This window comes from Phacochoerus africanus, chromosome 2, assembly GCF_016906955.1.
Source record: "Phacochoerus africanus isolate WHEZ1 chromosome 2, ROS_Pafr_v1, whole genome shotgun sequence".
Lineage (NCBI taxonomy): Eukaryota > Metazoa > Chordata > Mammalia > Artiodactyla > Suidae > Phacochoerus > Phacochoerus africanus.
This window is the reverse complement of record NC_062545.1, coordinates 132,428,699-132,443,567: the sequence shown is the minus strand read 5'-3', so window position 1 is coordinate 132,443,567 and position 14,869 is coordinate 132,428,699. Positions and strand designations below refer to the sequence as shown.

The 14,869-nt window shown below is 48.6% G+C and overlaps 2 protein-coding genes across 2 annotated transcripts in view; one reads left to right on the top strand and one right to left on the bottom strand.

Moving 5' to 3' along the window:
• DNAJC17 (DnaJ heat shock protein family (Hsp40) member C17) overlaps window positions 1-8,773 on the bottom strand; it is a 41,558-nt gene extending 32,785 nt beyond the window's left edge. Inside the window, exon 1 of the mRNA XM_047766685.1 lies at window positions 8,591-8,773. Within this exon, the coding sequence (XP_047622641.1) occupies window positions 8,591-8,668 (78 nt within the window). The 5' untranslated portion in view covers window positions 8,669-8,773. The remainder of the gene's footprint in view (window positions 1-8,590) is intronic.
• Window positions 8,774-8,913: 140 nt separating this feature from the next.
• Window positions 8,914-14,762, top strand: ZFYVE19 (zinc finger FYVE-type containing 19). Its single transcript, XM_047766688.1, has 11 exons — window positions 8,914-9,095; window positions 10,337-10,458; window positions 10,628-10,681; window positions 11,328-11,446; window positions 11,530-11,675; window positions 12,009-12,117; window positions 12,746-12,955; window positions 13,371-13,450; window positions 13,763-13,861; window positions 13,967-14,094; window positions 14,176-14,762. The coding sequence occupies exons 1-11, from the start codon at window positions 9,042-9,044 to the stop codon at window positions 14,252-14,254; spliced, it is 1,200 nt and encodes a 399-aa protein (XP_047622644.1). The 5' UTR covers window positions 8,914-9,041; the 3' UTR covers window positions 14,255-14,762.
• The last annotated feature ends 107 nt before the right edge of the window (window positions 14,763-14,869 follow it).

Here is a 14,869-nt window from a genome sequence, read left to right as displayed (position 1 = left end):
GCCCCTAGATGCCCACAGAGTCAAGTCCAACCACCCCAGGGCCTAGAGGCCCAGAGATACCAAGTTTTTCAGATTCATCTCCTGCCATGTCCTCAACAAACCCTAGGCCACGCCCTGTTCCTTGTCATGCCAGACACTTTGCCTTCTACATCTTCGTGCCATTCCTTCAAGCCCTTCTCCGTCCTCAAAAAATCACTCTTCTTAAATCTGTAAGAAACAACGTTGGTGTATCACATTCTATAGTATAACAAGAGTGGGGAGGGGTGAGGGGCCTCCAGATCCAGGGTATCTGACAGGTTTCTGTGATTTATATAAAGGTATTAGCTAGCAAAAAGGTAAATTAGACTCTTGCCTAAAAGCAATGATAAAATATAACCTGAAAAGGTCAATGTTAAGTCTCTATGGTAGTTTTCCTGATAAATACACCTAAAATTTGAGACTTTAGGAGTTCCTGTCACAGTTTTCCTGATAAATACACTTAAAATTTGAGTCTTTAATAAGAGTGGCACAGCATAAACGAATCCGACTAAGAACCATGAGGTTGTGGGTTCAATCCCTGGCCTCAATCAGTGGGTTATGGATCCAGCATTGCTGTAGGTCTCAGACACAGCTTGGGTCTGGCGTTGCTGTGGCTGTGGCATAGGCTGGAAACTATAGCTCTGATTAAACCCCTAGCATGGGAACCTCCATATGCTGCGGGTGTAGCCCTAAAAAAACAGACAAAAAACAAAAACAAAACAACTAACAAACAAAAAAACTGAATGGCTGGAGCCCTTCCTAGTGCTTCTCCCTAGTCTGATTGCACCCTAAACACAATCACCTGTAAACTAAAGATGAGGTGCCATGAGCACAACAGCCTGTGGGTTAAAGATTATAAGCACATGATATTTTTTAGGAATTTTCCTAGTTTGTTCTAATCTCTGATAAATACACCCTTTTCGCAAGTATTGTCATTCCAGGAAAAGTCAAGATGCCATAACCCAGGGGACCACCACCAGGATTATGCTGAGATCTCTTGACACCAGCTTCCATGACTAAGTTTCCCAGAGAGAAAGAATGCATGTTTGCCTCAACCCCGATTCTTATCTGGAACCCTTGTTTTGTTTTTTGTGTTTTTGTTTTGTTTTCTGTGTTTTTGTTTTTGTTTTTTTTTTGGCCATGCCTGCAGCATGTGGAAATTCCCTGGTCAGGGATCAGACCTGAGCCACAGCAGGGTCCAAGATGCTGCAGTGACACTGGATCCTTAACCCGCTGCACCACAAGGGAGCTCCTGAAACCCTGTTTTTCTTCACTTAGACTATAAAACTCCTTGCAATTCTTCCCCAAAAGAGGGCACAGTCTTTAGGGCATTAGCCTGCTGTGACCTCCTTTGCCTGGCAAAGCAATAAAAGCTATTCATTTCTCCTTCACCCAAAACTGTCTCTGAGTTTCTATTCGGCACCAGGGGACAGAGGCCAAATTTTGGAAACAAGGATAAACAAACCGTGTATATACATACAATGGAATATTATTCAGCCTTCAAAAGGAAGGAAATTCTAACATTCAACAAAATTGATGAATCCTGAAAACATTACATTAAATGAGATAAGGCAGGCACAAAAGGACAAATATTATATATTTGTATGTTCATTTATATGAGGTACATAAAATGTCAAGTTCATAGAAAAAAGTAGAATAGTAGTTAACAGGGCTGAGGGAAGAAGGGAATGAGGAATTAATATTTAATGGTATGGAACTTCAGTTTGGGATGATGGGAAAGTTCTGGAGATGGACAGCAGTGATGGTTGTATAACAATGTGAATGTACTTAATGCCACTGAATTATAGGCTCAAAAAAGGGTTAAAAATGGAAATTTTTATGTTATAAATATTTTACCACAATTTAAAAAGGAATTACAGGCAGACTGGTGTGGTTGGAGCACAGACAGCAAGGGGAGAATGGCAGGGAATGTGCAGGAGAGGCAATGAGGTCAGGGGCCCCAGAGGACCTTCAGGCTGCATTCTAAGACTGAAGAGATGCCACCTGGGCAGGTGGGAGCAGAGGTAACACAATCTGATTTACAATCTAAGGGCTCACTGGCTGCCGTGTGAAGAGGCTCGAGGAGGCAAGAACAGAAACCAGGAAAAGAACTGGAAGGCCACTGCAGTCCCCCAAATCCCTGAGGTTAGTTCAGAATCTTTTTAGGATCAACAAATGGCATTAATCCATGATCTATTCTTAATCTTGGTAGACTCTGGGGCCCTGCCCTGTCTGGTGAGTGGGAGAGGGAGGGAGAAAGAGAAAGGGAAAGGAGAGAGAGAGAGAGTGTGTGTGTGCGCGTGCTTGCACAGGCACACGTGCATCACCATATAGGAATCCAGGGTTTACTGCCTCAGATTCTAACAGGAGACTGAATTCCTGGGGCGTTATCCTCTCCCCAGGAGCACTTCTACACCAAACCCAGATCCTCAACTCAAGGCTTTCCTAAAAGAAAACAAGGCCTTGCCCTACCTGTCTCCTCTAGGACTGGATGAGGAACACAAATGTTTACCTTTGGGACTTGCTGACTCTAAGTTCCCATGACACACGATCTTCTTTGTTTTTATTTTGTTTAGTTTCGTTAGTTGTTTGTTTCTATTGTAAAAATATATAACAAAAGATATACATTAACACAAAAGATTGTTTTAACCGTTGTGTTTTTTGGGTTTTTTTTTTTGGCCGTCCTGTAGCATATGGAGCTCCCAGGCTAGGGATCAGATCCTAGCCACAACCGTGAACCAAGGCTGCGGCAATGCCAGATCCTTAACCCACTGAGTGGGGCCAGGGATCAAATTCACATCCTCATGGATACTACTTACATTCGTTTCCACTGAGCCACAATGGGAGCTCCAGAATCTCCTTCCTTTTTAAGGCTGAATAATATTCCATTGTATGTATATAGCTCATTTTTTCATTTGTCTATGACCACTTGGGTTGCTCCCATCTTTTTTTTTTGGGGGGCCACGACCATGGCACACATAAGTTCTAGGGCCAGGGACAGAACTCATACCACAGCAGCAACCTGAGCCACTCCAGTAACGAGGCTGGATCCTTAACCCACTCTGTGCCACACAGGAGCTCCCTGATCCCACCTTTTAACTATCATGAATAATGCTATTATGGACTTAGGTGTAAAAATATCTGTCGCTACTTTCACTTCTTTGGGGTATATACCCAGAATTGAAATTGCTGGATCATATGATAATTCTACATTTAATTTGTTGAAGAAAAGCCATACTGTTTTCCACAGCAGCTGCACCACAAGCAATGTACAAGGGTTCTAATTTCTCCACATCCTCACCAATACTAGTAAGTTTCTGGTTTTGTTTTTTGCTTTTTTATAATAGCCATCCTAATAGGCCTGAGGTGCTATCTCTGTGGTTTTAATTTGCATTAATCTAATGACTGTTAGCACAACCACAATGGAAAACAGTATGGAGGTGCCTCAGAAAACTAAATATAGAACTATCATATGATCCAGCAATCCCACTCCTAGGCATATACCCTGACGAAGCTTTTACCAAAAAAGATACACGAACCCCTATGTTCACTGCAGCACTATTCACAACAGCCAAAGGATGGAAACAACCTAGATGTTCATCAACAGATGAACAGATTAAGATGTGGTATATATATACAATGGAATACTACTCAGCCATAAAGGAGAAGAAAATAATGCCATTTGTAGTAATATGAGTGGAACTAAAGACTCTCATACTAACTGAAGTAAGTCAGAAAGAGAAAGACAAATCCCATTGATATAATTTATATCTGGAATCTAATATATGGCACAAATGACCTATCTACAGAAAATAAACAAACTATGGACATGGAGAACAGACTTGTGGTGCCCAGAGGCATGGACTGGGAGTTTGGGGCTAGTAGATGCAAACAAATGCATCTGGAATGGATGACAAATGTATAGCCCAGGGAACTATATCTGATCACTTGTGATAGAACATAATGGAGGGTAATATGAAAAAAAAAAGAATGTATATGGATATATGGCTGGGTCACTTTGATATGCAGCTGAAATTGATAGAACATTGTAAATCAGGGAGTTCCCGTCCTGGCTCAGTGGTTAACAAATCTGACTAGGAACCATGAGGTTGCGGGTTCGATTCCTCGCCTTGCTCAGTGGGTTAAGGATCCAATGTTGCCGTGAGCTGTGGTGTAGGTCGCAGACATGGCTCGGATCCCGCATTGCTGTGGCTCTGGCATAGGCTGGCGGCTATGGCTCCAATTCGACCCCTAGCCTGGGAACCTCCATATGCCGCAGGAGCGGCCCTAGAAGAGGCAAAAAGACAATTAAAAAAAAAAAAAAAAGAATGACTCCAGGGAGTTCCCATCGAGGCACATCGGAAATGAATCCAACTAGGAATCATGAGGTTGCAAGTTCGATCCCTGGCCTTGCTTAGTGGGTTAAGGATCTGGCATTGCTGTGAGCTGTAGTGTAAGTCGCAGACGTGGCTCAGGTGTTCCTGTGGTGTAGGCTGGCAGCTGTAGCCTGGATTAGATCCCCAGCCTGAGAACCTCCATATGCCTCAGGTTTGGCCCTAAAAAGAAAAAAAAAAAAAAAAAAAGAAGAAGAATGACTCCAGGAGTTCCTGTCATGGTTCAGCATAAACAAACCCAACTAGTATCCATGAAGACGCAGGTTCAATCCCTGACCTTGAGCAGTGGGTTAAGGATCAGGCATTGCTGTGAGCTGCGGTGTAGGTTGCAGACATGGCTTGGATTCTGGCGTTGCTGTGGCTGTGGCCATCAGCTGTAGCTCCAATTAGACTCCTAGCCTGGGAAATTCCATATGCTTAGGGTGCGGCCCAAAAAGCCAACCCCCCCCCAAAACAAAAACAAAAACAAAACAAAACAGAAAGAAAAAGAATGACTCCAGGTTTCTTGCTCAAGTGGACGGATGGTGGTGCCACTTACTGAGAAGGAGAAGTTCAAGGAAGGAGCAAGTACGGAGAGAGAAGATTAAGAATTTCATTTTGGATGTAGTAAGATTTAGACTCCTGTGAAGCATCCAAATGGAGAGGCAGATGGATACACAGACTGGGGATTCAGAGAAGTGGTCTGAATGAGAGGTGAACTTGGTGTTGGTGCCCACCACCACTAGCTGTACAGCCAGAGGGACAGAGTGGAAGGGGATCAACCTGGACTGGGCATCAGGGGATCTGATTCTAGTTCCCATTTTTTCATCTACCACCTGCTCTGAGTTTCAGTTTCACCATCAGTTACACAGAAGGTTGACCTAGATAACTTTTTTTGGATAAGAATTATCTCTACTCTTCCAAAATAAATACACAAATTTACTTCGTTCTTGGCATCTTTCTTTGGACCCAAAGTAAGATATCCTAGACCAGAAAACCAAAGTTTAGGAGGCCTTCTTTGCATATACTTTAAATATTTTTTGGTCCTCCAGTGCCTCTAGAGACTATGACAAGCACTGAAACAAGAAGAGAGCATCCCAGACCCTAAATCCTTTGCTCTCTACCAAAAAGCATGTGTTACCATGGAGCTAATCAGTGTACCTAGAGGCCCCAACCTACTTTTTTTTTTTTTTTTTTGCTTTTTAGGGCTGCACCCATGACATGGAAATTCCCAGGCCAGGGGTCAAATTGGAGCTGCAGCTGCTGGCCTACTCCACAGCCACAGCAACGCAGGATCTGAGCCACAGCTGACGGCAATGCTGGATCCTTAACCCACTGAGCCAGACCAGGGATCAAACCTGAATCCTCATGGATACTAGTCAGATTCGTTTCACTGCACCACAATGGGAACTTCCCTAACCTACTTTTCAAGGTTTATCTTCTTATACCCTTTCTTCCTGGCCTGTGCGCCATACAAATTAGACTATGCACACTCTCCCCTTTCTCAAAATACCCTTCCTCCATCTCCACACATCTAAACTCTACCCATTCTTCAAGGCATCAAATGCCTTCTCTATTTCCCTCACCCCATCTCGCAAACTAGAAGCAACCTCAGCCTACTCTGAACATGCACAGCACTTTATCTGTATTCCTCTTAAGGTACTTATATTCTGCCTTGTATTATAGTTCTGCATCCCCTACTAAAAAGCCAGAGCAGCACCTGTTATCTTTTCTGAAGTGCCTTCTCACATATCCCTCATCTCATCTGGGTGAAAACTGGATCCCAACTTCATTGTGCTGCTTAGACCTTGGTCTCTTGTGTAGACAAAATTCCCACCTGTCCCCTAGCAGCAGCTCCTCCACCTGCCCCCCACTCCAATCCTTTCTGCACACTGACATTGAATTTTTTTTTTCCTTTTGGCTATGCCTATGGCATACAGAAATTTCCAGGCCAGGGACTGAACTTATGCCACAGCAGTGACCAAAGCCACATCAGTGACAGTGCTGGATCCTTAACCTACTGCACCACCAGGGAACTCTGAATAATTTCTTTAAAATCTGACTATGTCACTTCTCTGATTAATATATACATCAGCGGGAGTTCCCACTGTGATGCAGCAGGTTAAGGATCTAGCATTGGCTCTGGGCAACACCAGTTTGATCTCCAGCTGGCACCGGGGGTTAAAGATCCAGCTATGGCATAGTTTACAGCTGCAGCTCAGATTCGACTCCAGCCCAGGAACTTCCATATGCTTCAGGTTTGGCCAAAAATAAATAAATAAATATTATATATATACACACACACACACAGTAATGGCTCACAACTGCCTTCTTTAGGAGTTCTCAAGGTTCAAACACACTGGTTGGATCTGGTGTGAAATGTCTGCAGTAATTTCTCACTATTAATGAAGCTCTAATTAAAGATTTACAAACGTAGAACACTTAGAATAGTGTCCAGCACATATTATATGGGTGTTAGGAATTATTAACAGTGAAATTGTAAGCCTTATGAGACAGGTATAACAGATGTATTTGGTGCTCTATGCATGTCCCCATGGCCCACTTCTAATTTCAGCTGTAGCTGTAGGAAACAGTTCTGTGCAGGCTGACAGCAACCCTCCTCAAGGGCCTTATCGGTCCCCTTGCTCTTTTTCCCCAGAGCTTCCTCTTCTCACAAGCTCACTCAGCTTATGAGCAGAGCCGCCTAAAAGTACATGGGCATTTGTAGGCATTAATTTCCATCTGATGAATCACCTGCCACCCTTTCCCACATTGCTACAACTACCACGACAATCCAGGGGAAAGTAATAGAAATCTTAATTGCAGCTTGATCAGTGTCCCACTCTGGCATATTTTTAAAAAAATATTATATATATATATTTTTTGCTTTTTATTTTATTTTTTATGCACATGCAGTATATGGAAGTTCCTAGGCTAGGTCGAATCAGAGCTGCAACTGCTGGCCTACACCATAGCAACAGCAATGCAGAATCTAAGCTGCACCTGCTACCTACACCACAGCTCATGGCAACGCCAGATCCATAATCCGCTGAGGGAAGGCAGGGATCAACCCTCATTCTCATGGATACTATTCGGGTTCATAACTTGCTGAGCCACAATGGAAATTTCCTTTTTTAATCTTTTTTTTTTTAGGGCCACACCCACGACATATAGAATTTCCCAGGCTAGGGGTCCATGCCACAGCCTCAGCAACACCAGATCCAAGCTGCATCTGTGAACTATACCACAGCCCACAGCAACGCCAGATCCTTAAGCCACTGAGCGAGGCCAGGGATCAAACCTGCGTCCTCATGGATGCTAGTCAGATTCGTTTCCGCTAAGGCACCACGGGAACTCCCCTATTTTAATTTTTAATGGCTGCACTCACAGCATATGGAAGTTCCTCCGCAGGGTACTGAATCCCAGGGCAGCTGCAGCAACGCCAGATCCTTTATCCCATTGTGCCTGGCCTGGAGGCAAACCCGTACCTCCACAGCGACCTGAGCCGCTGCAGTGGCATTCTCAACCCACTGTGCCACAGTGGGAACTCCTCTCGCGCATTTATCAACACCTTCCTGTGGAATTCCAGGCCATTTGCCTTACCCTTCTGATCCTGCTTTTGACCCACTAGAACATGCTGAGAGGACAACACCTGAGCAACTGCTACTTGAAGAGTCAATGGGCTGGGGTGTAAAAGAAAACAGAGACGGCAGAGTCATAGGTCACACTGCCAAGGAGGGGATGAAGAGGGAATGGAAAAGCCTTAAGACCTGTCCTAAGACCTGTCCTCTCCTAGGCTCTAAGCGAAGTTAAATCAGCCTGCTGGAGAGAATGAATGACTCACGTCTGCACAGTGTAGCAGAATCGGAAGCTGACATTGCGCAGGCGCAGTGAGGAAGCAAAGATTGCCCGCCTGGCTGGCTATGCCGCCTCCTTTAGACAAGGGCCACGGGGAGACGTCAGTACCGTACTCCACTCAAAGAACCTCCTTCCTGTGCTCTCTCTTCCTCATGAAGTCCTCAGACCACTAGGAAAGGTCTCGGAACCCGCTTCTGAGGCCGTCGGGCCGACCCCTCGTTGCCGAACACCCAGGGCCGGGTCGAACCTGGAAAGCTGGTGGTGCCAGCCTCGGGAGAGAGGCCAAGACCGGAAGAGCGGCCAGGTCGCTCGGGAACGGCCCTCCTCGCTCCAGTTCTCACCTCTTTGTCCGCCGCCTTCTCCCCGATACCTAGCAGCGCGTACAGATCCATCTGTAAGAGCTCTTTGGTCACCGCCATGGTTCCAATCCTGACTGGATTAGTACTACAACTCCCAGGAGTCTAAGCGTGTCGGGACCGGGGACAGTTGGTTCCCAAGCCAGCTGAATGGCGCTTAGCCCCCTGGGAAATGTCGTGATCTGGGCCGGCCAGGCTTGACTGCCTCTGAGAGAAGTTGGCAGGGGTGAAAGAACTACGACTCCCAGCAGCGTCCGCGCACGCCGCTACTGCTCTCCCGCTGGGGTGACTGTCGTAATTCCTTGCTCCGAGGCCTTGGCTCTCGCGCGCAAGTGGGCGTGGGGAAGCAGGTGCGGGGCTGGGCGAAGGTCCTAGGGCTTCTGGACCTGACTCACAAGAAATCAACTCTGCAGACCCTGTTACGCCAGGAACCAAGATGGAGAGTAGGTGCTACGGCTGCGCTGTCAAGTTCACCATCTTCAAAAAGGAGGCGAGTCTTCTCTCCCCGGGGGTCTAGAGGGCCAGGGAGGACGCAGAAAGGAGGGAAATGCATAGGACTTGCATTCTTGGTTTTACGGACAATTTCCACCTGTCTGATTTTGATGAAGCCACTCAGCTTCAGTTTCTGTTTCTGTAAAATGAAGTTAACACTCCGTTGGGGTTGATGCGAGGGTCCAGTGAGGTCCAGGAGGTGATAGTTCTTTGTAAACTGTGAAGCGAACCCCTGTCATTTTTGGAAAGCTAGGTTTTTCTGTCCACCAAGTGTAGGGTTCAGCTGTTTCCTTCTCTCCAGCCTACCCATCTGAAGCCTGGACTTTAGTTAATGCTCTGTGACTGACCTCTCCATCACACCATGCCCGTTTTTTTCTCTGCTCTGAAACCTTCACCATCAAGCAGCCTTCCCTGCTTTCTTGAGTTAGATTACCACCTTATCTCCTGCCCCCAGGGCACCATGGCAGAATCTCACTTGTCCTCAGCACAGACCTATCAAGTTCCTCTGGTAAACTGCAGGCTTTCTCTGCCTCCATTGCGACCAGATAGGATGAATGAATAGCAGGTGGTGAAGTAGATCCGTGTGGCACTCAGAAACCTGGGTTTTGGAGTCAAAGTGATCAGGATTCAAATTTGAGCTCTGCTGTCATTCATGGGGTGAACTTGCTTTGGACAAGTCATGTAACTTTGCTGATCCCTTTCTATTATCCCAATAGAATAAGAATGGTGATCATCAGGATTAAGTAAGATAGTGTGTGTAAATTGTGAGAATTAAATTATGTGATGAACGTTGAGTACTGAGCTTAGAGCCTGGCACACAATAGGTGCTTAATAATGGAGGCTTTTGTTACCATCCCATCCTAGTCAAGCCACCCTCCATCTCTGCTAGAGCAGAGAAGGCATGGACTCTGCACTTTATTGCTCCTTTGCTGAAGAGTCAGTGACCTGAAGCATGGTCTTTTGCCTGTTTGTCTTCTGCACCCCAATGTCAGGGAATTAGAGGAGAAAGCACAAGAATTTTGCATGAAGCTTTACCTGATTTGAATGGAAGACTGGAGACTGAGGAATTGCTTTACCCTCCACCCTTGTCTCTCCCCAGGCCTTAGGGGCCCCACTCCTCCTCCTCTCAGCAGCTGGTTACAGTTTCAGTGCCTGTTCTGTGTGTGTGTTCAGAGGGTTCCAGGGAGGAGCCTGCAGGGGGGAGTGAGAGGTGGACCCCCTGCTTCATGTTTCTTGTAGTACGGCTGTAAGAACTGTGGCCGGGCATTCTGTTCCGGCTGCCTTAGCTTCAGTGCAGTGGTGCCCCGGGCTGGAAACATGCAACAGAAAGTCTGCAAGCAGTGCCATGAGGTCCTGACCAGGTGAGAAACCAACACAGGTGAGGGTTCAGCCAAGCATGGAAGCAGGCAGCTGGCAAGGCCTTGCAGCTTCATGCTCCGTGTCTAGAGGTCAGCCCAGGAAGTGTTTGGGGTGGGGGGCACTGATAGGCAGATGGCAGGTGGCTTCTGACACCAGATTTCTTCTCTATAGAGGATCTTCTCCTGCCAATGCCTCCAAGTGGTCACCACCTCAGAACTATAAGAAGTAAGTGCTAAAGGGACAGAGACAAATGGGGGTGGGGAAAGGACAAGGGAGCTCTAGAGTACGACTCTCTTCTCAGCCTCTAGATCAAATGAGCACAGGGTCAGGAAAATATGTATCTCTCAGGCTCCTGACTGCCCTTTTGGGTGCAGAAAGCAGCTCCTCAGTCCTTTCTCCACAAAACGTTCCTATAGACCTCTCCTTCTCAGCTGGACCCTCCTGCTCATTGGCTGGGTTAGGGTGCAGGGTGCCATGAGTGAGGGCCACAGAAGAATGTCCACTGAAGGCCTCCTTATCTGCCTAGAAATGATTTGAGTGGGAAGCAGTGAGTGGGTGCCTTCCTGCCTCCCTTCGGCATTCTTCAAGAGGCTCTATCTTGGAGTTCCCATTGTGCCTCAGCAGTAACGAACCCAACCAGTATCCATGAGGACTCGGGTTTGATCCCTGGCCTTGCTCAGTGGGTTAAGGATCCAGCGTCGCCGTGAGCTGTGGTATAGGTCACAGTCATGGCTTGGATCCCGTGTTGCTGTGGCTGTGGCCGGCATCTGTAGCTCTGATTTGACCCCTAGCCTGGGGACTTCCATATGCCAAAGGTGCAGCCCTAAAAAGAAAAAAAAAAAAAAAGAGCCTTTATCTCGTATCCTGCCAGGCGTGTGGCAGCCTTGGAAGCCAAGCAGAAGCCCAGCACTCCCCAGAGCCATGGACTGACCCAGCAAGACCAAGTCATTGCTGAGCGCCTAGCACGGCTCCGTCGGGAGAACAAGCCCAGTGAGTAGGGGACAGACATCATCCGGGGCTCCTGGGACTCGTATTCCTCTGGATCTTACAAGGCTCCCCTATGCCAATTGCAGAGTCAGTGCCCTCGCAGGCAGAGATAGAAGCCAGGCTAGCTGCACTGAGGGATGAATCCCAGGGTTCCATCCCTGCCATCCGGGAGATGGAAGCACGGCTTGCTGCACTGCAGGATAGAGTTCCATCTTCTCAGACCCCTCAGTGGGTGAGTGCTGTGGCTTTGGAGGATAGAGGTCCTGCAATGGGACCCAGCAGAAGCCCTGATGCAAGTATATTATATACTTTGCAGGAGTACCTTGTGCTCCTCAGGCCTGCTGCCAGGCCAGGGAACCAGGGACGAGCAGCAGGATTGCACAGAGCACAATCCTGTCTTGCTGGGGACTGCCAGACCTACTTGATTACATGGCCTCTGGATTAGTCCCCTTACCCTGAGCTTTGCGAATTACTCAGCATCCACCCCTGACCTAAACTGCTTTGAACTTTATGGTGTGGCTTTTCCCCTACCCTGCTCCCCACTAAGTTTACCTCTTCTGAGCAGGCACATCAGCCACCAGACACTAGGACCCAGGCCCAGCAGGCACAGGATCTGCTGACACAGTTAGCAGCGGAGGTGGCTATTGATGAGCACTGGGAACGAGGAAGCCCAGGTATTTTCTCCACCCGGCTCCCCCAGGGACCTGCCCCTCACTCTCCCCAGGTTGGGGGAGGCTCTGCTGCCCACCCTCTGGGAGATGAATATAAATCAGAGCATAGGAGATCCTGTTGTAGCTCAGCAGGTTAAGAACCCGACTAGTATCCGTGAGGGTAGCAAAGGTGGGACTTGAACTCAAAGCTGTCTGCTTTCAAACCTCTTGCTCTGAAACTCTGAGCTAAAGGGGACCATGTCAGAACCACACCCACTCATAAAATTCTTACCATCTAGTGACATACAAGACCTCAGCTTCCTTCATGTCATCTCTGATTCCAACCAGTAAGGGAGAGAGACTGGCTGGACCTTGGCCTCCCCAGTCCTGCTCCTTTCAGGCAGTGATTCTCATACCATGGGGCAACCCACTCTAAGGGCAGGATGTTAAAATATCATGTGGGTGAAAATAGGTGTAATTTTTTTTTACTGTCTAAGATGACTGGTTTTTTACATTTGGGAAAGTGGAGGAAATACTCATGTGCAATATAGACCACAGGAGCTACTGCTAAACAAAAAGCTGATGACCTATGGGCTCAGTGGTTTTGATGGGAGATCTTGAAATGTCTGCCCACCTGCTTCACTCTTTCCAGCTGCCTCTACCCAGAATGACCTCAACCAGGGGGGCCCAAGGGCTCAGAGTGCCAGTTCTGAGGGGCAAGCCACCGGGTCCCTGGAGGAGAAGAAGAGCAGGCTTCTAGCTGAGGCAGCAGTCGAACTTCGGGAGGAGAACACAAGGCAGGAGCGGATCTTGGCCCTCGCCAAGCGCCTGGCTGTGCTTCGAGGAGAGGACCCAGATAAAGGTAGAGGCTGGGGAGTGGCTCACTCTTGTCCAGTGGGCAGGCCCTCAACTCCCACCCCCAGGCCAAGCTCTGCACCGTGGCTGCTGTACTCCCTGCCAGACTGGGTCAGGGGCTGGGGGGCCCTGTGCTCAGGAGTCTGTCGAGCTTTGTTCAGAGCCATGAAGAAGGTGCTGAGGCGATGCAGTGGATGAGGAACAAGTGGCAGCCATCAGGGGGCAGGGGACCCTGGGTCCCTTCAGGTGCAGATACCCAGCCCGGCAGTGTGGAACAGGGTCTGACCAGAGTGACTGCAGAGGCTACTCAGCTCTGCAACAGATGCCACTGGAAACCAGATTACTGGGGGCAGGAGCACAGCCACTCAGGTGAGCTCTCAGCCTCATTCCTCCTCCCCTGCTCCCGTCTCACCCTCTTCAAGTGACCCTCCAGGACTATCGCCTTCCGGACAGTGATGATGAAGAGGATGAGGAGACAGCCATCCAGAGAGTCCTTCGGCAGGTTGGCCCCACCTTATCCCCCTGACCACCCTCGTCCTGTTCCTGCCCCACTGCTCCAGCACCCACCTGGCCCCATTCACCCCGCCTCTTCTTTGGGGTTCAATGGGCAGTCACTCTGCAGTGCCTGTTCTAGCTGGGACTGCTCTGCCCCTCTGCCCCAGCCCCGCCCCCCCAGCCCCTTGAGGTGGAGTGTCAGCAGCCATAGGCAGCAGATGAAGGAAGGTGGGCTGAGAGCTAAGCCACAGAACACAAAAATACTGGGTGTTGGGGGCATGCCTGAGCAGGGAGCTGTACCTCTTCACTCTGTCCACAGCTCACTGAAGAAGCTGCCTTGGATGAGGCAAGTGGCTTTAACATCCCTGCAGAGCCAAATCTCCAACCCCAAGCCCAATCCAGCAGGGTAGAGCCTAAGGTGAGAAAAGCTCCAGACACAAACCCCCCCAGGCCACCATCACAGCTTCCCCTCCCCGGACCCCATCAGGTACCTTACGTCCTCCATTCCTCTCTGGTCCCAAAGGCCCAGGCCATGGCCCCCAGGCCTGAGGCTGAGGAAGAGGAGCTCCCCTGGTGCTGTATCTGCAATGAGGATGCCACTCTGCGCTGTGCTGGCTGTGATGGAGACCTCTACTGTGTTCGCTGCTTCCGGTAGGTACAGGTGGAATTCCTGTGGGGCCAGGAATGTTCCAAGGCCTCCTTTGACCCCTGACCTGTATCTCTGCTTCACAGGGAAGGCCACGATGCTTTTGAACTTAAAGAGCACCAGACATCTGCCTACCACCCCTTGCACAAAGGGCGAGAGCACTGAGGGAACCCTGGTCCTCCCGGGAAGGCCATCCTACAGGCAGTCACACAGGCCGGGGCACCCACCAGCGCATCTGATGGGAGAGTACATCAGGCTAGACTGCTTACCGGGAGTTCCCTGGTGGCTCAGCAGATTAAGGATCCAGTGTTTTCACTGCTGTGGCTTGGGTCACTACTGTGTTGTGGGTTTGATCCCTGGTCCTGGAACTTCCGCATGCCAAGAATGCAGCCAAAAAAAAAAAAAAAAAAGAGCTAGACTGCTTGTGAATGTGTCCTTTCCTGAGCCTCTGTGTCCCTTGAAAGAGGAAGGACTCTCCATTCAACAGTGACTAGAGAAGCCAGAGGAAAGCAAGAAGTCGGGAGCTTTCCAGCATTGACATCTGGACTGGGAGTGAGAGGCATGCTGGGAGGAGACCAAGCTGAATCTAAGGAGGAGCCCTGAAACTTGCTCAAGGGCCCAGGGCTCTCTGCTGGCACTTAGGGGATCTAATAAAGTATGTTGATTCCTTGGACCTGGTGCCGTTTATCTGTAGAACTGAACCGTACGGGCCCTGAGCCTGGGCCCGAGGAGAGATGGCAAGAATAGTAGGCTACAAGTCCAGTCCTGTGAAGTGAGGGA